General features: G+C 57.5%; 2 protein-coding genes across 5 annotated transcripts in view; one reads left to right on the top strand and one right to left on the bottom strand.

Annotated features, from left to right (window-relative positions):
* Positions 1-1,904: 1,904 nt before the first annotated feature.
* PKDREJ (polycystin family receptor for egg jelly) lies at positions 1,905-13,871 on the bottom strand. The gene is made up of 3 exons (XM_047788400.1): positions 13,671-13,871; positions 9,582-9,704; positions 1,905-9,487 (listed from the first exon to the last, which is right to left on the bottom strand). Exons 1-3 carry the CDS (start codon positions 13,869-13,871, stop codon positions 2,780-2,782), a joined length of 7,032 nt encoding a protein of 2,343 aa, XP_047644356.1. The 3' UTR covers positions 1,905-2,779.
* TTC38 (tetratricopeptide repeat domain 38) overlaps positions 13,821-24,395 on the top strand; it is a 22,623-nt gene continuing 12,048 nt past the window's right edge. For 2 of the 4 annotated variants that reach the window (XM_047785970.1, XM_047785969.1), the window contains exons 1-6: positions 13,821-13,902; positions 14,924-15,001; positions 17,521-17,602; positions 19,000-19,171; positions 20,483-20,656; positions 21,671-21,746. In XM_047785970.1, coding sequence (XP_047641926.1) covers positions 13,870-13,902; positions 14,924-15,001; positions 17,521-17,602; positions 19,000-19,171; positions 20,483-20,656; positions 21,671-21,746 — 615 coding nt within the window. In that variant the 5' untranslated portion in view covers positions 13,821-13,869. Of the gene's footprint in view, positions 13,903-14,923; positions 15,002-15,117; positions 15,250-17,495; positions 17,603-18,999; positions 19,172-20,482; positions 20,657-21,670; positions 21,747-24,395 lie in introns of those variants that run through there. The other 2 variants (XM_047785971.1, XM_047785973.1) reach the window with 2 other exon arrangements.

Here is a 24,395-nt window from a genome sequence, read left to right as displayed (position 1 = left end):
ACTTGTTCACCTGCTCTGCCCTAACGAGAGTACGTTTATCTCGTTTTCCTCCCAAGCCATGGAGACTTGGCTGGGTATCCATAGCTGTTTCCGACTAGTTCTGGTATACGTCTACCCTGTTCCTCTAAATGCGATGCGAACAAGTCTTTAAAGACTCCTTTAGAAACTGTTGCCATGTCCTGTGAAAAGGATCTTCCAGAGGAACCTGAATTTTGATTTGTCTTACTTGTCAGTTTGGTTTCCTGAGGTTAACGTACGACAATAAAACAGGTCTACTCGGGAGCAGCGGAGTTGCGATTTGGAACATGTGAGTCTGGCAAAGCAGAGGAGAGGAAACTCTCTTATGGAGGAAAAGGGGAGGCTGGGAGGGGCTGTTGCAGATAAAAAGTCCGTTGGAAGAAACACCGTACCAAATGTAGTGGCTTTCATGGCTGAGTTGTGACAGCCTCTCATTGGCCGAGCTGCTGCTGGCCAACAAGAGAGGCTGGCAGGTCATAGAGTGGTGTCACTTTCTGCGGGAGATGCAACGTACCTGTTGGGATTGGTATCCATCGGAGGAGCGGTACCTGCATGAGAGCTCCCCCTTCTGGCCTCCTGGCTCCCTTTTGGTGAGGCTTCCCCTTATTAATTTTCACACGGATAATGTTGTAGGTGGCATCTCTTTATTCCTAAATGATGTAAATACTTGCTCTATCATATTTAGGGGGCCCCTGGCACTCCCCTCTTTCCCAGTATACATGGAAACGGTCCCGTGACTCTGCTAGACGTCTCACTGTAACCAGAGGTCGAGCGTCTTGTCTGCACCACAGGACCTGCAGCTACGCGCCCTGGTCCTGACCCTTGCATGCTTGTTCCTGCGACCCTTGGATTGGCCCTGCATTTCTGACCCTGGAACTCACAGCCCTGGATCACAGGATGCTGTGCTGGTCTGGTGGGTTTCTTCCAGGGAAGGGAGGCCAGCTCACGCAACTCTCCATCTCCCCCAGCACCAGGAGGGGCGCAGAGACTTTAGCTGATTCCTAAATGGTGGGAAGGCTGTCTGGGCACACCCACCCAGCGTGCCCGAGTCTGCCTTGCCTCCCCTCCGCCTTTTTGTTTTTGTTTTGTCTTTTGTCTTTTGAGGGCCAAACCCACAGCATATGGAGGTTCCCAGGCTAGGGGTCGGATCAGAGCTACAGCTGCCGGCCTACACCACAGCCAGAGCAATGCCAAAGCCTTAACCCACTGAGCAAGGCCAGGGATGGAACCCTCAACCTCATGGTTCCTAGTCGGATTCGTTTCCACTGCGCCACGACGGGAACTCCTCCCCTCTGTCTTTGAAGCCTCTGAGGGCAGGCCTGCCCGTGTGGCCCGCACATCGCATTCCCCAGGGCTTCAACTCCCTCCTTCTGTGATGAGCGAGTCCCTCTGACCAGACCCCGGGAAAAAGGAAACAAACAGCTGTCGCCTGTGTTTACTCTTTTCCTCAACGTGTTCAGAAGTCCGGTGGTAAGGGGAGGTGCTCACCATGAACCTTCATCAACTTGCCCACCAGGGAACTCGGGAAATCCAAAACGGACCAATCTTCTGACCGGAACCATGTGGGTGGCCTTGGGTGAGTCACAAACCCTCTTCATTTTCTCACCTGGCGGAGAAGACCCCTCCCCACCCCAGCTTCTCAGGCCGCCCTCCCCCTCCCCTGCCCCCGGAAAGCAATGTGGGACGCGCATGCACGCGTGCGCGTGTGTGCCGGTGCGTGTGCCCACCGGGGTGCAGAGGATCACGGCCACTCCAGCGCAGCTCAGGCTCACAGGGGTGCCTGTGAGTAGCAAACGCCTGAGACAAAGCAGTCACCCCCCGCCCCCCCCCGGTTGTCCCCTCTGTGTCTTTGCCCCCCTCTCAAAGAAACCACTGCCGAGCTCACAGAAGTAATCTCACATTTAATTCTCATCAAGCTTATAGTGGCATCTACATAAATGAACATGTTCTGAGTGAAAATACAACAGCTGCTAGTCCGTTTTTCTTAAACAATAAACCACCTTTTCTTGCCACAGGCCGTCAGCGCCCAAATGCTGGATGTATGTGTTGCTGCGTTCATTACATAGAGTATGTACTATCTTTCCATGTGAACCCCCCCCCGAAAGGCACACACGCGTTCTTGTTTAACAAGAGTCATGTCTCGTGGCCAGAAAATGCCGAGAAATGTGACGCCCTCAGCTTGCAGTGGCCCGAAGGAGTAAATGGGAAGCTTCAGGCTTCGGACCCCTGGCTCACACCCGTGCGTTCCCAAGCACGAGGGCAAAAGTTCTGGAAGTCCTCGCGCGAGGGCCCTGCAGCCCTGGCCCAGCTGGTGTGTGGGCGGCGGCGGTAGGCAGGGTGGAGGAGGTGCTGCAGCCCCATCTGTACAGGGCACCGCCCGGGCCAGCGGGGCGAGGGAGCCGGGCTCTGGGCTGAACGCTAGCACTTGCCGCAGAAACAGCGGAGGGTTCTCTGGCGGTGGTGGTGGTGGGCGGGGTGGGGCTTCCAGCTCCCTCCCTCCATCTAGGCGTCTAAGCCTCTAAACTGCAGCGAGTTCCAAGGATGCCTACTTCGCAGCTAAAAAGGAAATCCACCCAGGGCTCACAGCCATCAGATGCTACACTGCATGCCTTTTAAGATCTCAAAAGTGGATGACAGGACGGGGGTGCCCCCAAACGCAGGGGTGTGCATGGTGAAGGAGAGGGCTCGGGAGCAGCGTGAGCCGCCGTGATGGGCCCGGGGGAGAGACCCGCCTGCGGGTCCCGAAACCCTCGTGGATGGATCACACGACGAGGTAAACCATTTTCTTCCCGTTGATGTTTCTGGTCTTCAGGCCCAGGTACCGGCGGCTGTTCCTCTCTGGCTGCCCGTACATCATGTCGACCAAGAACTCGGATTCCTGCCCCGGCTTGGCTGGGACGGGGCGGAGGCCCAAGGCGCTCCTCAGCCTGTAACACAGGTAAGCCATGGCTTCCGCTTCTTCCGAGGGCTCCTCGTACACCGGCTGCTTCATCTCCTCGTAGGCGGACAGGATCACGGCCTGGAACAGGTTGATGAGTACGCAGACCATCACCAGCGTGAAGGACAAGAGGAAGAGCACCCCCATCGTCCGGCTGTGGGCAAACTCGGTGTTCTGGAAGGCCGAGACGCAGTAGGAGAACACGGTCTGCGTGGCGTGGGTCATGTCGCTGTAGTTCCACTCGTGCTGCCCGAACACCAGGTAGCCGAAGGCCATGAACACGAAGAAGTACACGGACACCACCAAGGCCATGTGGCAGATGCCGGGCAGGGCGATCTGGACGGCCCGCTGAGCCAGACGCACGTCGTAGAAGAGCCTGGAGTACCGGAGGGTCTTGAGGATGGTCAGGAACACCAGGAACCCCAGGACCACCTTCAGGGTGTGGTCCACCTGAGACACAGCGTGAAAAGGGACGAAGTCCTCGGGGCGCGACAGGTAGGACCGAGTGAGGCCCGCGGCCAGGAAGTGTTTCCTCAAGAAGAGCACGATCAACAGGGCGAAGAAGCACTTGGAGGCGAAGTTGAGCAGGTTGTACAGACTCCTGACGTAGGCCGTCCGCTCCTGCGCGAGGACGTAGGCCTCGTCGAGGACGTAGGCGGCGAAGAAGATGAGGACGGCCACGTACAGGTAGACCTCGGCCGAGGTGCCCCTGTCGAGGTTGGCCAGCGAGAAGGAGCGCGCCGACAGGCTCGTGTTCACCACCCCCAGCTGGGAGACCTCGAAGGCCACCGAGACGCTGCAGAACAGGTGGACGTCGGCGTTGTAGGTGGTGAGCTCCACAATGACCGCCCACGTCTTCTCATCCAGCCAGTGGCTGCCCTGGAGTTCGCTGAGCCTCAGGGAGGAATTGGACGGCTGCTCTCTGGGGAAAAAATAGAACGCGTACCCCCCTGACCCGTAGGTGTGTAGCAGCCCGTGGGAAGCGTACCTCCATCTCCTTTCTGGAGGCTTGTAGGTAAAGCCGTGGGCGTTCTCGACGACGGCCCGCGTACTAGCTCGACTCCACGACCCAGCGTAGCTTCTGGTGTCCTCGGGGTCGGTGCCGTACTGGGGGTGACAGTGGATCTCTTTGTGGAGGCTGTTCTGCATGAAGTTCTTGGCAGGCAGGCAGGTTTTCTTTCCGGGCTGAGCCCTCACCTGCCTCATCAGCGGCAGGCCGAGGATTTGGGAGGAGCTGTCCGGGAGGAAGCTGGGGTGCGCGTCGTTGTGCAGCAGAGGCAACAGCACCCTGTTCAGCCACGGATAGACGTCGTCCAGCTTGGTCACCGTCGCGAGATCCACGGAGAACTGGTCCTGAATAAACTGATTATAGTAAAAGCTGTCCCGGTGGCGGAGGAGGGCGACCAGGACCAGCAGGAGAGCCAGAAAGATGAAGTGAGTCAGAAGGTAGCCCAGGAAGAGGAAGGCCCTCCTCTTGACCCTCCTCTTCCTCTTGAAGAGCCCGATTTCGTCCTCGGTGAGGGGCTGGTACATCCTGGAGCTGCGGAGCTGGGCGTTGTACTCCTGGAGCCTCTGCATTTCCTCCGGGTTCTTCCGGAGGTCGGACAGCTTGATCTCGGAGTAGTGGTAGTTGGTGGCCCAAGAGATGTTCTTACAATACTTGGGCTTGCCCGTTTGGTACCCGGTCAAGAGGATGATCTTAGACGGCTGCACCACAAAGACGGACAGGATGAAGGCGCAGATGGAGGCGAAGAGCCAGTCTATCGACTTGCTGAAGCCGTACGTCAGCCCGTAGAACACAATGAAGAAGGAGGAGATGCTCGAAGTGGCGAAAACCAGGAACCAGGCGACATACACACACCACCCGGGCAGGACGATCCGGGGCTTCTCTTTGAAGGGCTCGATGCCCGGCAGCTCAAGGGACTCCCCGGAAGCGGCCGTCTGATCGTCGCCCGCATTCGGGTTGTTGGTGTTCCTATTCTTCTCTTGGGCGCGCGGGGCCTGGCTTTCCGCTGGCTTCGCCTTGGACTGCGTTTTAGAGGTCGCCTTGCGGGGAGCCTTGTGAAGCCCTCGGGTCTTCCTCTTGAGCCGGTGCTTTCTGGGCGCCCGCGCGCGCTCCTTGTCAACTTCCTGCGCGTGCCACTTCTTGAGCCGCTCCTCCCAGTGCCCGCTCGTGGACGTGAAGACGTGCTCCTGGGGCGAGACCTCCTCCAGACTCACCTGAGGCCGCCTCTGGGAGTAGAAGAAGAGGAAGGTGATCAGCACCTGCACGGGCACGGTGATCAGGGCGCTTTCCAAGCCGATCATCATGGACCGGATGAGCCGCTCCCCCGGGGCCCCGGGCGCGCCCTTCTCCTCGTCCACGTTGAAGAACATGATGTTGCACAGCAGCGAGGACAGCAGCATCGCCAAGCAGCAGGACAGTCGCTGCAGCCTATTGAACGGCTTGGAGATGACGCCCGAGAAGACGGAGAACCATATGTGGCTCTTCCCCAGCTTGTAGCTCAGATCGATGAGGAAGAAGTCCCTTCTGGCGAGCGGCGTGTCCGGGAGCGTCACGGGAAAGGTTCGGTCCAGAGAGGTGTCCACGGAGAGCCACTCCCGGCACAGGAAGAGCCAGATGCGTCTCCGGAAGAGGTTTTCCACCTTGACCCGACTCAAGTACCAGCTGGGGGACCGGCCCTCGTTGTTGTGCCACACGCGGATGGCCTGGATGTCCCCCAGGTCGCTCTTCGTCGTCAGGAGGAATGTGCTGATGCTGCCGCGGTAGAGCGTGATGAATCTCGGGTGGCTCAAGCAGTGCACGTCGCTGCTGGCTTCCGTCCCCTGCAGTTGGATGAAGACGTCGGCCCTGGTCCCAGACCCGCAGCGGCTCCCGGTGAACACCGTGACGAGGTAGCACACGTCATCGTAGGGGTCGTTGTCCGGCAGCACCACCACGTGCTCCCGCAGCAGCTCGTCCATCTCGTCCCTGTGCAGGGCCCAGAAGGCCAGGAGGATGTACAGGAGCGTGATGAAGAGGACGGTCAGGAGGGTCACGGGGTTCCACACGACCTTCCGGATGGCGTCCAGCCGGAGGTCCACGGGGTTGGGGACCACGATCACCCTGGCCGCCACGTAGTACGTGTGCAGCGGCAGGCTGCTCAGGTCTGTGAGGCCCAGCTGCCGCTTGGCCCGCCGGGGCGCCCTGCAGATGCAGTGGATCTTGTCCCAGCTGCTCTTCTCGCCAAGGTCGCAGGTGTCTTCCCGCCAGTCGCTCTGGACCCCGTACATGTCCAGACACTGGATGCTGAACAGAGCGATGCTCACCAGCTTGTCCGTGGGCTTCAGGACGAAGCGCGGCGCCTCCAGAACCATGGTGACGGTACACTCGGGCGAGTCGCCGGCCCGCCGGGCCAGGACGCTCAGCAGGGACGGGGACAGGCAGAGCACGCGGGCCGCCCTCACGGTGCAGGCCGAGTCAAACAGGTCGCTGTGGTTGGCGATCGGAGGGAGCTCGTGGGGCACGAGGAAGCTGGTGACCAAGGCGTCGGGCGTCATCTGCCGGCCGGCGTACACCAGCACCGTGAGCAGCAGGGTCACCTCTGTCACGATGTGGACCAGCACCTCCTTCCTCGTCTGGATGTCCACCGGGAAGCAGAACGCCCCCGTCGTCTTTCTCGACGACGTGTCCCCGGTGCCGGGCTCCTGGCTGGATCCCACCGTGAGAGCGAAGGCCCCGAAGGTCAAGTTCCTGCGGAGCAGGTGCACCTCCACCACGTCAGGCGTGATGTCTGTGACGGCGCCGGACGCCTCGGCGCCCGTCAGGCGGAACCCCACCACCTCGGTCAGGGAGCTCGCCTGATACTTCAGCCACGGGAAGGGGTCGTCGGCGAACTCACAGAACATCGTGGAGATGGGCGCGCGGGCGGGCACACTGGGAGCGCTGTTCACGTCGAGGGTCGGGTGGAAGCAGTTATTGCGACAGTGTCGCTGGCCGCTGAAGAACTTGGTGACGTTCCACTTTTCCGTCTTCTTGACGTACATGTTGAAGTTGGAGGTCCTCAGGGCCGTGGTCTCGTTCTCGAGCACTTTGACCGCCAGCACCGTGTCTGCCAGGGATTCCACCACGTGGAAAGGCTCTTCCTCCACCTGGTGACGCGTGGTCTGCCTCAGGATGTTGGAGAGGCTCGTCAGGATCCCCGTGCTCACCGTCTCTACCTGCTCGGAGGAAACGCGTCTGTCCCGCGCGTGACACTGCTGGAGCGCTTGGCTCGCCTGCCAGATCCTCACCATGGCCAGCTTCCGCGCCATGGGGGTGGACTCCGAGGTCTTCTGGGTTAACTTGGTCACACACATGACCACCTGGCTAATTTCCGCCAGCGTGCTGATGGGCAGAGCGAAGGTCTGATTGAAGAGGTACTCCTGGAGTCTGGTTTTGTTCGCCTCCAGAGGTGGTTCCGGCTTCAGGCTGTTAAAGACGGAAGCTACGACGTATATCAGATACCCGGCAGGTAAGAACTCCCGCTGCTGAAGCAGCGTCGCCAGCGATGAGTTCGGTCCTTCCGTGAAATTGAACAGCTGCCCCAGCACAGTGCCGGACGAGTTTCTGTCCGTGGGCGCCTGGACGGTGGCGTACAAGATCACCTGAGAAAAAGCTCCCAGAGCATTATTGTACGCCTGGACGTAGAGCTTCACGGCGTAGTGACTGGCCATCACGCCCACAGGCAGAAAGGAAGGGGGCGACGTGGGCTCCTCCCCCATGTACAGGATGGCCCCAAAGGTGTTCTCTTTTAACGAGCTGATTTCCCCAAAGCCGTGCACATCCGAAACGATGACTTTGTACGTAAGAGGGACGTTAATCTCGGTATTGTTGCACCAGATGACAAATTTGGTCCACAGCGCGATACCTTCGGCTGGACTAATTTTGCATTCTCCGATCTCAGAGACCCGCTTAATCCCGAAGGGGTGCCTCAAGTCCAAGGTCCAGCCATTCCAGGTGGTTAGATGTAGAGAGACCGAATAGTTCCCTTCGGGGAAACGCTGAAAAGCAAAAGCTTTTATGGACAAATGAGCACCATTCCGCCCTGTTGCCGTTTGCCTGGTCCAGTCAAATGGCATCTCATCACCTGAGGAGGACAGAATCGACCACCGATAGACGTCACGGCCTGCTGTGCAGTGGGTGCACTCCAGAGACAAAGAAAACCTGTCTGGTGTAACCAACACTGCATCACAATTTTCGATGCATGAGATGTTGGCTACAAGTGTGGGTCCTCGGAGCACATGCACTGTCTTATCAGCAAACGCCGTTCTGTTATTCTTCTGGATCACCATCCTGAAAAAATACGTGCTGGCACCCTTAAGTGTTCCTGGCAAAAGTGTGAGGACAGGACCAGAGGCCCCTGGCCACCTTAGATCGGCCTGCTCCGGGAGGCAAACGTCCCTGCTGTTCACTCTTACTGCCTCCCCTTGGTAGTTTCTTGGGTCTGTGGTGCAGTACCAAAAAAACGGAAGTCCCTCCGACGAGTTTTGCGCATCTGGGTCAGAGGATGCCGAGCCATTCAGAGTCAGCCCTTCGGTGAAATTAATGCTGATGTTGGCAGGTCCAGGAAGAACGGCCTTCAGGGGGGCTCTACCAATGACTAGGTAGATGGAATCAGAGCCTTTTACCGCAGGTATCCTGGGATGACTTCTGTAGATGGTCACTGAGATATTGAGCACGTACACCCCCCAGGATAAAGAATTCCCCCGGATGTGGATAACGTTGGGCTCCAGGGATGCCCTGAAGGGTGGATGTCTCAAAGGACTAGACCAGTCTGGCACATCAGATACGGAGTTCACGGGAAAGAGTCGCCAGTGGTAATTCGCGAACCGCAGGTTGGGGCAGCGGTACTGCACCGTGGCGTTGACGGTCAGTTCCCGGCTCCTCCTCCAGTGCAGCGGGCCGGGCTCGTTCCTGCTGATCCTCACCGGCTCCAAAACGCAGGGGTACTCTTCGTCTTCCTCCTGACAGGACACCGACGACTCGACGGCTTGGGAACCGTTCGGGTTGACAGCCTCTAACGCCACAGGGGTGGGGCCGTCCGTCGGGCACTTGGCTCCGCCAGGCGGAGGCGAGCTGGGCGACACGTGCGAGGCGGCCGCGGCGCTGACGGACCCGAGCGGCCCCGGGCGGAAGGTCGGCTCCAGGCCCGGCAGCGAGCGCGGCAGGCGGGCGAGCCGGCGCAGGGCCGGCCGGCCGCGGCCGCCGCTCCGGATCAGGCCGCCGCCCGGGTCCGCGCGGGGCCGCAGGCTGAGTTGGGCGCGGCCGCCGCCGGTGCCGCCGCCGCCGCCGCGCACCCCGGGACCCTGGGCGGCCTGGACCCGGCGCGGCGCGGCCGCCTCGCCCCGCACGGGGACGGGGGCCCGGGCGGCGGGCGGCGGGCGGCGGGCCGAGGCGGGGGCCGGGCCTCGGAGGTCCTCGGCGGGCGAGCGGGGCGCGTCGGCGATGGGGGCCCGGCCCCCTCGAGCAGCCCGGGGCGGGGGACGGCGGCCAGAGGCCAGGCCGGGGCCCTGGAGGAGGAGGAGGAGGAGGAGGAGGGCAGGCCCAGGCCGCATGGTTGCGGGGAGAGGGAGGCGCCGCGGAGGTCGAGGCGGACCAGCCAACGGCCGCGGGGTCGCGAGGCAGGGAGTCGCGGGGCGGCGGCGGGGTCACCGGGGTGTCGCGGGGGGTGGGGGTGGGGAGGCTGCGAGGCGCCCCGGCTTCGGGCGGCACCGTGCCCGCGCCTGGCTAGGCCTCAGATCAGGGGTGCCGGTGAGGCTCCTGCCGCCCAGTCTCTGCACCTGCTGAGAAGGCCCCTTAGCGGGAACCCCCCCCCCCAGGAAAGCTCTTCTCATAGCGCTGCAAAGCAGAGGGGACCAGGGCCTCCCTGAGCGCCAGGGGAATCACTGCTGGGGTTTTCCTTTGCTTTTCTCTTTCTATCGTTTGAGGATGAAACCCTGTGTCATTACTTTATTGTATTTATTTATTTATTTGGTCTCTTCTAGGGCCGCACCCGAGGCCTATGGAGGTTCCCAGGCCAGGGGACCAATTGGAGCTGCAGCTGAGGCCTACACCACAGCCACAGCAACATGGGGTCCAAGCCACATCTGTGACCTGTGCTCCAGCTCTCAGCAACATCAGATCTTTAACCCACTGAGTGAGGTCAGGGATCGAACCCAAATCCTCATGGATACTATGTTCGGTTCTTAACCTGCTGAGCCACACTGGGAACTCCAATTTCTAATTTAACGTTGTTATGATCAGAGAAAACACATCTGTGTGACTTTTATCCCTGTGGACTTACTGAGACGTGTTTGAAAGCCCATCGTGTGGTCTGTCAATGTATGTTCCATGTGCACTTTCTTCTTCTTTAGCTTTTTTTTTTTTTGTCTTTTTAGGGCTGCACCTGTGGCGCATGGAGGTTCCCAGGCTAGGGACTGAATTGCTACAGCTGCCTGCCTACGCCACAGCCATAGCAACTCCAGATCCACAGCTCATGGCAACGCCAGACGCTTAACCCATTGAGCGAGGCCAGGGATCGAACCTGCATCCTCATGGATACTAGTCAGATTCGTTTCTGCTGAGCCACAACGGGAACTCCCCATGTGCACTTTATTTTTATTTTTTGCTTTTTAGGGCCACATCTGTGTCATATGGAAGTACCCAGGCTAGGGGTCCAATCAGAGCTGTAGCTACTGGTCTACACCCCAGCTCACAGCAACACCAGATCCTTAACCCACTGAACGAGGTTAGGGATTGAACCACATCCTCTTGGGTACTAGTCAGGTTCATAACCTGCTGAGTCACACCAGGAACTCCTCCGTGTGCACTTTAAAAGAATATGTAGTCTACTCCTGTTGGGTGGATTGTTCTGTACATATCATCTGGATCAAAAGGAGTTGGCGTGTTGCTTAGATCTAAGTCTTTTCTAGACTTTTGCCTGGTTGTTGTATCAGCTGCCGAGAGAGGATGCTGATCTCGTCTGTGACTGTGGGATTGTCTGTGTCGTTCTTTGATTCTGTCCGTTTCTGCTTTCTCTATTTGGGGCTCTGTTTATTAGATGCATACACATTTGTGGTAGTGTCTTCCTGAGGAACCGCTCCTGTCATCATGATGAAATTCTTTATCTCTGGTAATAGTCTTTGTTTGGAGGTCTCTTTTACCTGGTATTAAAATAGCCACATTAAGGAGTTCCTGTAGTGGCTCAGCGGAAACAAACCTGACTAGTATCCAAGAGGACACAGATTCAATCCCCAACCCCGGTCAGTGGGTTAAGGATCCAGTGTTGCCATGAGCCGTGGTGTGGGTCCCGAATATGGGTTGGATCTGGTGTGGCTGTGGTTGTGGTATAGGCCGGCAGCTGTAGCTCCAGGTTAACTCCCAGCCTGAGAACTTCCATATGCCACAGGTGCGGCCCCCAAAATAAAATAAATAAATGAATAGCCACACCGTATGTCAATTATATTGCAACACAGTGGGAGAAAATGAAGTACAGTGGTAGAGCCACACCAGCCTTCTTATCCTTAGTGTCTATGTGGCATGTGTTTTTTCATTCATTTACTTTCAACTTATTCATGTCTTTGTGTTTAAAGTGGTCTAACATCTGATAGGGTTGTACTTTTTTAACCTACTCAATCTCTGCCTTTTAATTGAGGTATTTGGATCATTAACAGTGTAATTATTATCATGACTTCATGTAACTATTGATATGGCTGTCAATTGTTTTCTTATTATCCCTTATTCCCTCTCATTTTTTTTTCACTCCCCATAAATTCATTTAGTATAGCCATTTCACACATATTTCTCAAGCACCTACTGTATGCCAGACATTTTTCTAGGCATCAGCCCTAGGTCCCGTTCTCATGGAGCTTCCATTATAATGACGATGAGAGGCAATCAGAAATATCTCAGGAATGATGTATTTGTGATAAGGCATACAAAGGAAAATAAGACAGGCTAATAGATAATAAGTGAAGATGAGTCGGAGGAGTCAAGGAAGGCCTCTTGGAGGAGGTGCCATCTGAGCCAGCAGATCCGTGCGAAATGAGGGGCAAGCCTCACAAAGAGCTAGGGAACAAGAGTTCCTGCTGTGGCACAGTGGGTTAAGGATCTGGCATTGTCTCTGGGGTGGCATGGCTTTGATCCCAGGCCCAGCGGCATGGGTGAAGTATCCAGCGCTGCCGCAGCTGTGGTGCAGGTCACAGGTATGGCTCAGATTCGATTCTTAGCCTGGGGAACTTCTGTAAGAGGCGGGTGTGGGGGGAAAAAGGGAGAAAGAAAGAAAAAAGAAAAAGAAGAGAACAAGGAGCAAGGAAGTGGCATTCCTAGCACAGGGAACTGAAGGTGCCAAGGCAGGGAGGCAAGAACAAAGTGACAAGGTTAGCAGCGGGAAGGTTAGCAAAGAGAAGGTTAGTATTGGGAAAGGTAGTTAGTCGTGGGGCTGGAGTGAGCAGGGAGGGGAGTGAGTGGTAGAAGATACGCTTGGAGAGATGGCCGACGACCACGGCAAGTGGGGCCTCAGAGGCCGTGGCCACATATTTAAATTTTATCTCAAGTGGGTTGGAAAGTCTTCGGAGGGTGTTGAGCCGGGAAAGTCCCCGCTCTGATTTCCAGTTTGGAAGCCTCCTTCTGCTGTGAGGGAAATAGATTGTACGTAGTTAGAGGGAAAGGACAGAGGCCAAATTGGGGATGTGGGCAGTGAAATCAAAGGGGCAGGCCAGGAGTTCCTGTCGTGGCTCAGCAGTTAACAAACCCAACTAGCATCCCTGAGGACTCGAGTTCGATCCCTGGCCTAGCTAGCTCAGTGAACGGTTAAGTATCCAGCGTTGCTGAGAACTATGGTATGGGTTGCAGACGTGGCTCCGATCTGGCGTTGCTACGGCCGTGGTGTAGGCCGGCGGCTACATCTCCAATTGAACCCTTAGCCTGGGAACCTCCATATGCTGCAAGTGGGGCCCTAAAAAGACAAAAAAGAAAAAGACAGGCTTGGGGCTGCTGCAAGAAACAATTGGTGTGTAAGTGAGCCAATGCTGACTTGGTTAGGGTTTGTGATGGTGGAGGCGGTGAGCCCTGGGAGACTCAGAAAGATGGCTCTCTTTAACGGCTTGGCTGTCAGAGGACTGGCTATATGATTTTCAGGGCCCAGTGAGGAATGACATGTGGGGCCCTTGCTCCAAACGTGCTAAGGATTTCAAGTCAGAGGCAGCAGAGCTTTCAGCCAAGCGGGGTGGGCTTCTAAGTGTGAGGCCCTGCGCAGCTGCCCAGGTGGCACACCCACGCCAAGGCTTTCCTACCACAGCCTCTTGTTGCCTCTGGGCCCCAGGCCCTCCAGGGGGCTCCAGAAGGCCCTGCTGCTTGTTGGGGTGAGGGGAAGGGGAGGAGAAATGCCGCATCGCAAAGTTTTGGTCTCCAAAGACACTCTCCCCGCCACTTCAGCCTCTGCCCTGACAGGTTGCAGGGCGAGGCGCCCCCGCAGGTCAGAATAACCTCTGAGTGTTTGTGCGCGCGGCTTCCGAGTGGGGCTGTAAGAGCCTGAAAGCGACCGCCGTCCCGAGGATCCCCTGCTCCCATCGGGACTTTGCAGTCGCCTCCCAGAGGGTCCCCACAAGGAGACCCCTGCCCGTCCTCTACCCTGCCGCCCCAGGCTCTGTGTCTGATGCGGGAGCCGGGCGCATACACGGAGGCTAACACCCAAGCTGCCTGCCCGGAACCGACCCGGTTCCCGGAGCCCGGGAAGTGGGAGCCCCGGGGCCGCGGAGAGTTGGGGTGGGGGGTGACCTTGCGGAGCAGGGAGCGCGCGTCCAAAGCCGACCAGTGAGCGAGCGGGGGGCGTGGCCGCCCCGCCCCCAGGCCTCCACGCCCCGCCCCCACCCGGAAGGCCGCGGCGTAGGTGCCGCGACACCGACCGTGCACCATGGCCGCGGCCGCGCCGCTGCGAGACTGCCAGGTACGCGGAGGCCGCCCCCCGCCCGCTTCCCCGCGGCCCGGCGACCCGGGGGAGCCCTGGCGTCCTGGGGAACAAGGGATCGGACCTGCCTGGGGTCTGGCGGGGGCGTGGCCTCCGGGAGGCGGGCGCGCGCCCTGGGCGCACGGAAGGGACCTGAGGGCCCTCCGGTGGGGCCGCCACCCAGGGAAACCTGCAGCGCGGGGCGGGGCACCCGGGAGGCCCCGGCCCCTCTTGAAAAGTTTAGCTCCTCAACCCCGGCACAGCAAGGACGCTGGGCATTAGTGAGCGTCTCCTTGGGGACCCACCAGGGCAGGGAGCCTGGGTCCATTTTGCAGATGAGGACGGGGAGTTCAGAGGAGCGAGGGACCCTGACCACAGCCAAGCAATGCGCATCCCGAGGGGCCGCCCGCTGTGCTGGACAGAGTAAGGGGGATTTCCCTTGTCCGGGACAGGCTGTGCGTCCCTGGCAGGACACCGCGAGCCGCCGTTACAGGGGACAGTTCTGCCACTTGGAGACATTTCCACTGTTTGAATCGTGGGGTAAAGCAGGGAGATGAGAAGCATTGCTTCCGTGGTTGGTGGATAGTGTGCCTCTCGCCAGCCAGGCGGGAAGACCGCAGTCCTGGTTTTGCACTCCAGCGCTCGTCCCCCTTCCTCCCCAGCAGCCTGATCCGGGACTCCCACTTTAGTGAGAGTCTGCTCCCTGGGGGATGCTTTATAGTCACCCAGCAATCCTCCTGAGCCCCATTTCACAGGGGGGCCAGCCAAGGGTCCCAGGGAGGACTTTGCCTGGGGACACACAGCTCATTAGAGGCCCCTGGGACTTGCATCGGATCTGCCACCTGCAGGGCTCACCTTCTCTGCTCTGCACCCTCTGTGAAATCGCGGAGCCCAGCTTGACCCCCAAGAACAGGTCTTACAGAGGATGCTAGGCATTAGCATCTTCGTTGCTTGGGGGGTCAGGGTTCGTGTGTTTGTTTGGAGGGCTCCATGGAATAAGAGTCCACCTTGCTGTGTGCAGGCATGGAAGGATACCGGGCTCCCGCTCTCCACCACAAGCAATGAGGCCTGTAAGCTGTTTGATGCCACCCTGACTCAGGTATGCCCGTGGGGAGAAGTGGTGGCGCCTTCTGTAAAGGTCCAGGGGCAGGTGTCTTCAACTGGTGATTCTTTTTTTTTCTCTCACTTAAAAAAATTTTTCGGTGCACCTTACAGCTGCATTCATTCGTGCCCCAAGGAAGTGGAACTTCGCAAGTGTGCACTGCTGCTCCAGCTCCCATCTAACATAGCCTGCTTAAACGTAAAGACAAACTGCCCATCATCTGATGTGCCCTCCAAGTAAAGCTGGTTAGTAATGACCTTGAGCAGGCACACAACCTTCAAACTTTTAATGTCCTTATCCTGACTTTATAAAGGGCACAGCCATCCACCCTATTCCTATGCAAATCTCCGGGTAAATTCGCATATAGTAAGGCTTCACGGGGACCCAGTCTTCAAGATGCTGGGAAGCATCCTTGCACGGGACCAACTGCTCAGGCTGCTCCAGAGCCCCAGAGACAATGGCTCTGAAAGTGCTGGATGCTTTTTCAACTTCATGGAGACGTTAGCGATTGGCAGCAATGAATCCTTCTACTCTGTACCCCCGGAACGTGGGAATGCTATCCCTGCCCAGGGCATTGGCCTGCAGTGTGGGGCTCCTCCGTTTAGGGCATGGGGCCCCCCTCCTGGGGCTAATCTGTGAATAGACCACTCTCACTTATGGCTGTCCTAAGACCTTCCAGATTCCCAGCTATTTCTAACACCAGTGAGGAAGCCTATAGTCTTAGAACTAGAGGGGTCTCAGATAAGTTCCAACTACTTTGCCTGACAGATGGGGAAACTGAGGCCCAGAACGCTGAGCAGGATGCACCTGGGTCTCACACACTGATGGAAAACTAGAACCGGGCTTTTTCAAGAGCAGGGAGACCCCCCCATGCACTGACTCCAGCCACACAGCAGAGGGACCAAGGAAGCCTCTAGAAACACAAGGACTCATATGAGAAACAACTGGTGAATTGCCGTCATCTTGCCCAGGGACCCCGCTGCATTTGAGCTCTTGGCCTGTTTGGACCCTTCCTGCCCCTCCTGGTCCCTGCAGAGCATGGCTGTTACAGGGAGTTCCTCGGGCAGCCCACCCGCACCCACAGCCCCACCCCCACCAACCTGTGTGTATTCTGTCCTGTGTGTTGGTGCCTCTCTGCCAGCTGCCTGTGTCTGCTTAGAATACATGTGCTAATTCTGTGTAGATGTAGGTTAGATATTCTAAAATCTAGTGCACTATTGTGGATTTAAGATTTTTTTTAAATTAGGCACTTAACAAAACAGACTAGAAGAGTTCTCTTGTGGCGAGGCAGGTTAGGGATCGGGCGTTGTCACTGCAACAGCTCAGGTTGCTGCTATGACGAGGATTCGATCCCTGGCCTGGGAACTTCCGCATGTTATGGGTGTGGTCAAAAAAACAAAAACAGGAAGTTCTCCTTGTGGCTCGGCGGTAACAAGCCCAACTAGTATCTATGAGGATGAGTGTTCGATCTCTGACCTCACTCAGTGGGTTAAGGATCTGGCGTTGCCGTGGCTGTGGTGTAGGCCGGCAGCTACAGCTCTGATTTGATCCCTAGCCTGGGAACCTCCATATGCTGGGGGTGTGGCCCTAAAAACAAAACAAAACAAAAACAATCAGGGACAAAATACTTTTAAAACCACTAGAAACTAATACACCAAATTGTCAGAAATGATAACGAGATGAGATTAAGGGGTGACTTTGATCTTTCGGCTTTCATGCTTCTTCCCACCTTTCTATAATGAAGGGATTTTTGTTTGTTTGTTTGTTTTTATGACTCAACTGAATTGATCACATCTGTAGTTGTATAATGATCATCACAATCTGATTTCACAGGATTTCCCCCCACCCCCCAAACTGTCTCCTCCGGAGACCATAAGTTTTTCAATGTCTGTGAGTCAGCATCTGTTCTGCCAAGAAGTTCCGTCTGCCCTTTTTTCAGATTCCACATGTCAGTGAAAGCATTTGATGGTGGTGTCTCATCGTATGGCCGACTTCACTTAGCATGATAGTTTCTAGGTCCGTCCATGTTGCTAAAAATGCTGGTGTTTCGCTCCTTTTAATGGCTGAGTAATATTCCATTGTGTGTATGGACCACGTCTTCTGGATCCGCTCCTCTGTCGACGGACATTTAGGTTGTTTCCATGTCTTGGCTGTTGTCTGTAATGAAGGTTTGCTGTGGTTCTTTTTTAAGGGAATGACGTGGGAAGGTGCCTATCACGATAGGCAATGTCAGGGCCTCTCTTGCGGTGACAAGGCTGATGATGGGGGCAGGTCGCCCGTCAGGAAGAACCTTCCTTTCGTGTTTCTTTTTTTGGAAACGGTGGCCTCGCCAGCCCTCGAACAGGTGTCTTGAGTTGCATGTATTCACTCTCTTCACATGAGATCAACCAACTTACCTTTTCTTTGAGCTAAGATGCAGAAAATACTCAGTGTTCTAGAAAAAAATAAACAAGGTTAGATCCATGCCTTCATTAAAACTCCCTGGGGACAGCTTGGTCCTCCCTTTTAAATTTCAGTACGTCAAATGGACCAACGACCAGAGTCTCGGTGGCATTGAGGGCTGCCTGTCAAAGCTCAAAGCAGCCGATCCGACCTTTGGTGAGTGACGCTTTTCCTGGGTGGAAGAGCCCTGTTTTGTGAGTCCAGCCCCTCTCTGGTTCCCTGACTGCAGGACTCAGCTGGGCGGGTGGCAGTGACCAGGCTGGCATTTGCACAGAGGGCGGGAGGGAGGGGGACCCTGCCTTTGTGCTTAGAATAACCGCTGCTCCCAGAAAGATGCCAGGATCTAGAGAAGGTGGCTTTCAGGTATTTTCCTCAATCGGACGTCAGTTCTGCAAGGAAGACACTGATCCCGTTTCTCGGATGAGAAACCTGAGGTTTGGAGAGAGTAAGACATATACCCAGCCTCCCAGCTGGTAGTTGGGGTGGGGGCTGGATCAGACAAGGCTGTCTCAGTCCAAAGCCGGGACCCCCCTGGAACCCAAGAAGTGGCCGCTGCAGCCTCCCTAGGTGGCCGGGGTGGGGAGGGCCAGCCTGGTGACGGAGCCGCCCTCACAGGCAAGCTTCCTGTGTGGCAGGTGTCGGGGAGGCGTGGTGAGCCCAGTGTGTTCTGGAACCCCAGGAGGGTGGCCCAGTGTGGGGTGAGGTTCCCAGCTGGGGGTGGGGCAAGGGCTGTGGAGGCGGGAGCTGGGACACCTTCTGTGGCCAGGTCCCACTGAGGGCGAGGGGCACAGGATGCGGGAAGGAGGAAGCTGTGAGGGCGGCCAGTAGGGGCGGGCTTAGGCTCTGAGCAGACCCAGGGGCCCAGGGCAAGAGCAGGGCTACCCAGGTGGTCCCAGCACGACGGCCGGGTCCTAGGTCCCAGGCCTGGGCCAGGGAATGCGTTTCAGATGCCAGAGGACACCCTTCCTCTGTCAAGGTGGGGGCTGGGAAGCCCAGGGAGGACCTGGGGGCTGCACGCCTGCCAGCAAGGTGGCCACAGGTGCCACAAGATATGCCCCCGTGGTCCCCCAGCCACCAAGCTCTCAGCACACGGGATCAGCCAACACAGGATCAGGCTTCTGTGCCCTGGGGACCAGCGCCCCCAATAGCATCTACACGGTGGCCCCTGGGCAGCCGTGTGCTGGTGTAGCGACAATGGCAGCTGATGAGGGAAGCGAGGGGGGTGCCACGGGAGCCTGGAGGCGGCCCCTAAGCGCTTCACCCAGCGAGGGGCAGTGAGGGTGCTGGGGATGTTGGCACTCCCCAGAACGCCACCATGAGAAAAGTATTTGAGGGGTGAGGATGCTTCAGGATTGGCATGCCTCCACGTGCATGGCGAGGGCCTGGGCCGCGTTCTGGACTCTTGGGGGCGACACAGCCCATCTGCCTCCTGGCCTGCCCCTCCCGGGGCGTGGGGTGTTTATTTCACATGCAGGGTCGGGGTGGGCAGGGCTGGGCTGGGCTGGGCTGGACTGGACCGAAGAATCACCAGCTGTTTTTCCACCTTTCGCCAGCCATGGGCCACGCCATCGCCAACGGCCTCGTGCTGATTGGCACCGGGAACTCCGTGAGGCTGGACAGAGAGCTGGACCTGGCTGTGACGAAGATGGTGGAAATTTCCAAAACTCAGCCGCTGACCCAGCGGGAGCAGCTGCACGTGGCTGCGGTAGAGACCTTTGCCAAGGGGTGAGGGGCCTCCTGGGGCTGATGCTCTGAGGCCAGGCCGGGCGAGACCATGGGCCACCCCAACACTGCGGGGGGGGGGGGCTCATAGTGATCCTCGCCCGCCTCCTGGGCCCCTGGGATTGAGAAGCGCATCCCACCTGCTCGCCTGTCCTCAGCGGACTGGGAACGAGGGCGTGGTTGGTTAGGAGTCTCAGGGTGGCATTCAAAACAACTGTCTTTTGGGAGTTGCCCTTGTGGTGCAGCAGAAATGCATCCAACTGGTATCCATGAGGATGCGGGTTCCATCCCTGGCCTCACTCGCTTAGTTGCCATAAGCTGTGGGGTCGACCACAGATCCTGCGTTGCTGTGGCTGTGGCATAAGCTGGCAGTTGTAGCTCCAATTTGACCCCTAGCCTGGGAACTTCCATATGCTGTGGGTGTGGCCCTATTAAAAAAGAAAACAAAACAACTTTTTTTCTTTTTTTGGCCGCTCCCGGCATGTGGACCAAGGATCAGATCCAAGCCACACTTGTGGCCTTCACCGCAGCTGTGGCGACACTGGATCCTTTAACCCACTGTGCTGAGCCGGGGATCAAACCTTCATCCTGGCGCTGCAGAGACGCCTCTGATCCAGTTGCACCACAGCAGGAACTCCCAAAACAACTTATTTTGTTTCGTGAAATGAATTGGTTATTATTTTTGTTACAAAAATAATAAGAGCGCCATATAGAAAAATAGATTAAAGGAAGGAGAAAGAAGAGAACCCTCAGCCTTATGCTCCTTGTCCTCACACAGCCTCCAAGCATCTGCTTGGAGCCTTGTCGATGGTCCCCTGCCCCTGTTCCCACGGCTGTCCCTTGGTGTGGGTGCTGGGACCCTGAAGCCTGCCCCGGACAGCCCCCGTCTTCTCGGGCAGGGGAGAACCCCGTGCTGCTAGGTGACCCGAGCTGAGTTCTGGAGAGTGTGTTCCTGGTGAGGCAGTGTGGGTGGTGGTGCCAGGTGGATCCAGCTCGTATTTCCTGCAGCTGCTTCCCTGTCTCAGGTGAAATCCTCTGGCCACTTGTTAAGCCAGTTTTGTTTTGTTTTGGTTTGGTTTTTTGTTGTGTGTGTTTGTGTGCGTGTGCATGGGTGTGTACGTGCATGTGTGTGAGTTTTGGCTTGAATTAAAGAGAAAAACTTCCCACTGGCTTTTCAATTTTCTGAGCCCCAAGCTATGTAGAAACTTACATGTGTATTTTAGCCAGTTCTCTGTCACGGGGACTTGAAGCCTTTTCCACTCGCCGTGTGTGAACTGTGCTCAGTGCTGCTGAGAAACCCCTCTTGGCTTCCAGGAACTTCCCCAAAGCCTGTGACCTATGGGAACAGATTCTCCAGGACCACCCCACAGACATGTTGGCCCTGAAATTCTCCCATGATGCCTATTTCTACCTGGGCTACCAGGAACAGATGCGAGATTCTGTGGCTCGAGTCTATCCCTTCTGGACACCTGACATCCCCCTGAGCAGGTGGGTGCCAGAGGGAAATCCCATCATTGCTATTTCTCCGACTCTCTCCTCGTCCCTAAAAGCTGGGTGACTCTCCTGACCCTGCCCTCAAACTAGGGAGACGACTGTGGATCTTCTCCCAGTTCTTTTTTATTTTATTTTATTTTATTTTGGCCATGACCACAGCATGCAGAATTCCCGGGCCAAGGATCAAACCCGAGCCACAGCAATGACAATACCAAATCCTTAACCCACTAGACCAACAGGGAACTTCTTTCCTAGTTCTTTAAAGGGGAAAGGCTTTGTGTCTTCATTTGATCATCCCATCTTGTGAATGAGGTGGTACCAGTATGTATCAGTCAGCACAGGATCGTTTTTTGCTGCAGTAACAAACATCCCCTAGAGCTTTTTATCCAAGCTTATTACAACCAAAGTTAGTTTCTCACACACAATGCATGGCCATCATACGAGGGCCGAGGCTCTGGCAGTTGTCTCCCTCCAGGAACCCAGCTGATGAAGCCACTGCTTTCCGTACATAGAGCTGCTCAGAGCAAAAAGAGAGCCATCCTAAGGGACTCACCGTGGCATTAGTGCTCAGAGCCGAGGGGGTGCCCTGCAGCCATGGAGTCACTGGCAAGACCCAGTCATCCACCCACAGGAGGGCTGGGGGGAGGGGGAGGCCTTGAATATCCATGAACAGCCCTAGGGACCACCACACAGGAGCACCTCCACTGCATCTTTAAAAATTTTTTTTCTATTTAGGGCCACACCCATGGCATATGGACGTTCCCAGGCTAGGGGTTGAACTGGAGCTCCAGCTGCCAGCCTACACCACAGCCCTAGCAACATGGGATCCGAGCTGTGTCTGTGACCTACACCACAGCTCATGGCAATGCTGGATCCTTAACCCCCTGATCGAGGCTAGGGATCTAACCCACATCCTCATGGACACAAGTCAAGTTTTTTAAGGCTGAGCCACAATGGGAACTCCCTCCACTTAAAAGAAAAAAAAATACCTGTTTTCTCTGTTTTCAGCTATGTGAAAGGCATATATTCTTTTGGACTGATGGAAACCAACTTCTATGATAGGGCGGAAAAGCTGGCCAAGGAGGTACGAGGGCCTGACCCCCTGGAGGGGGGGTGGTGTCGGGTGGGGTGTAGCTCGGGTGGACCAGCACCTGTGGGCGACGCTGTTCACCTGGTTTCCTCCTCGGAGGGCAGCTCGCTCCAGTCGCCTGTGCCTCCCGGGCCTGCAGAGCCGCCCAGCTCAGCACACTGCCTGCACAGGCGAGGAGGACAAATGAGGCCTGGGCGTTCTGTCCACCCCCTCATTCAGGGTCACACAGAGTGGCAGCTCTGGGCGCCCCCAGCTCTGTGTCACCAGGGCCCACAGTTTGCGCTGCTGGCCCCAGACTTTTGTAGGTGGCCCAGCAGGTTCCAGCATTGGTTCTCAAACCTGGAACCTCATGGTCTGAGTGTCACTGACGGGAGCAGAGAGCTGAGTGATGCGTAAGGCCTGCCAATGAAGAGTCAGTGAGCTGCCAAGTAAAGGAAAGAGGGCGTTCCTAGCGTGGCTCAGTGGTTAACAAATCCCACTAGGAGTGAGGTTGCGGGTTCGATCCCTGGCCTTGCCCAGTGGGTTAAGGATCCAGTGTTGCCGTGAGCTGTGCTGTAGGTCGCAAACGCGGCTTGGATCCCCTGTGGCTGTGGCTGTGGTGTAGGCCAGTGGCCACAGCTTCGATTCGACCCCGAGCCTGGGAACCTCCATATGCCGCGGGAGCGGCCCCAGAAAAGGCAAAAAGACCAAAAAAAAGGAAAGACGTTCCTTTTGTGGCTCAGCAGGTTCAGAACCCCACACAGTGTCTGTGAGGATGCAGGTTCAATCCCTGGCCCCGCTCAGTGGGTTGAAGATCTGGGGCTGCAGTGTAGGCTGGCTGCTGCAGCTCTGATTCGACCCCCAGCCTGGGAACCTCCATGTACCACAGGTGTGGTCCTAAAAAGAAAAAAAAACTAAATTTAATATATATATATGTCAGGCTGCTTCTGGGCAGACCAGCCCCTCTCTTGAGCACGGCCCCCAACTGGAGGCAGAGCTGGAGGCTAAGTGCTTCCCGCTGGCCTGGGCCCCTCCCTGTGAGTGGCTGCTGTGGGCTGGCTGGTACCGAGGATGCACTGTGGACGTCCCTCGCGGGTGGGCCCGGGCCCCGTGGGGTCTCTGGCTCTCAGCGCCCCTTGCAGGAATGGAAACTGAGGCCCAGGGAGGGGCCGCCATGCAGACAGAGGTGACAGCCGCTCTGTGCCTGGCTCAGGGCTGGCGCTCTGTCTACACACCCGCTCCCATCTGCTCAGCCCTCTGACACAAAGCATCAAGCTCTTCCTTGCCCAGAGGAGTGCCAAGGCTCAGGGAAGCCAAGGCCACAGCCGCGCAGCTCATGGAAGGCAGAGCCGTGCTCCCCCAGGCCGGCAAAGCACAGTCCTTCATGGGCCCTGGACCAGACCTGCTTCCTAGCAGCCAGCCGGGGCTCCTCGCCCCAGGCGTTGCCCTAGTGGGCTCGCAGCACCCTCCCCACAGGACAGCCAGCACCCTCTGGGCCTGTGCAGGCTCTGACGACCACTCTGCTTACAGAAATAGAGCCCAGACCTGAGAGGGGCATGATGGGGTCCGTTCTTTAGCCTGGGGCCGAGGCTCAGAGGGACTTACTGGCAATCTTGCCTCCATGGCCTGGGGGACTGGGCACCCCCATCCAGGGGGTCAGCCACAGGAAGGTCCCCTGGAGACCATGGCAGCTGGGCCTGAGGCACCCGAGGGCGGGCAGGACAGTTCAGGAAGTCAGAGGGAGGCCGAAAGGTGCAGGTTCTCAGGGTGCCCCTCTTGCTCCCTTCATGCCCTTTCTCCTGCAGGTGCCCCACTCTGACCCCCACCCGCCCACCACAGACAGGTACTGGGCAAGGCCAGGCTTCCAGGAGAGTGAGGGTGGGCTGCCCTAGGCTCACTGGAGTCCTGAGGGGCCTCCCGGTGATGACACCTGGCCGTGTCTGCAGGCTGGGCCCTGAGGCTGAAGAGCAAAGGGCAGCAGAGCAGCTGGCAGAGCCTTGGTGGCCCAGAGACGTGGACAGCCTGATTGGCTGAGGCTCAGGGTGTGGAAGGGCCGGGTGGGTGCTGGGAGCACAGTCTGGGGGGCAGGGCCCAGCGGTGCTGGCCTTGTAGACTGTCCCCGGGAACCCAGGAGGAAGCTGGCTAGGAGCGCCTCAGCAAGGGTGGGGCTTAATGCCAGCCGGGCTGGTGGGGAGCAGCCGCCCTGCCCTGAGCCTTTGCCCTGCGTGGCGCCCTGACCGGGCCGGTGCCCCAGCTGCTCAGTTGTGCCCCTCAGCTTCCTGAAGTGTCCTGGTCCTGCAGGACCCATTGTCCCTACCCACATGCTCTTTCTCTGTGTTCCCACGTGAACCGTTTGGGACCATACACGCTGGGGCTGGAGCAGGGAGGCGGGGCTTGCCAGAGACCACCTGCCCACCTGCCCGCATAGACCCCATGGCCGGTGCCTGGCCTTCCCGGTTCTGCTTCTGTGAAAGGCACGGAGGACTGAGGTAGCAGGGCTGGGGGACCCTGTGATCAGGCTGGGGGCCTGGGCTCGCGTGGGGGCGTCCACAGGACCAAGGCGAGCCTCAGCTTACTGCCCCCGTGCTGGGCTCAGTGGATGCTCGGCAACCACGAGCTGCACTTCCCGCCAGTAGTGGGAGTCAGAGCTCGTGTCCCACCTGC

The sequence above is a fragment of the Phacochoerus africanus genome, chromosome 7 (assembly GCF_016906955.1).
Source record: "Phacochoerus africanus isolate WHEZ1 chromosome 7, ROS_Pafr_v1, whole genome shotgun sequence".
NCBI classification, from domain to species: domain Eukaryota; kingdom Metazoa; phylum Chordata; class Mammalia; order Artiodactyla; family Suidae; genus Phacochoerus; species Phacochoerus africanus.
Note: the sequence above shows the minus strand (reverse complement) of the source record. Positions and strands in the feature narration are given on the sequence as shown.

What these genes read in the sequence shown, in the direction of transcription:
- PKDREJ (XM_047788400.1), bottom strand. Translation starts at nt 13,871, where the DNA reads ATGGTGCACGGTCGGTGTCGCGGCACCTACGCCGCGGCCTTCCGGGTG. An exon ending in TCCCGGGCTCCGGGAACCGG is followed by an intron (nt 9,705 to 13,670) that starts GTCGGTTCCGGG and finishes TCTGAGGCCTAG; the next exon opens with CCAGGCGCGGGCACGGTGCC. An exon ending in TGCCTCGCGACCCCGCGGCC is followed by an intron (nt 9,488 to 9,581) that starts GTTGGCTGGTCC and finishes CTCCTCCTCCAG; the next exon opens with GGCCCCGGCCTGGCCTCTGG.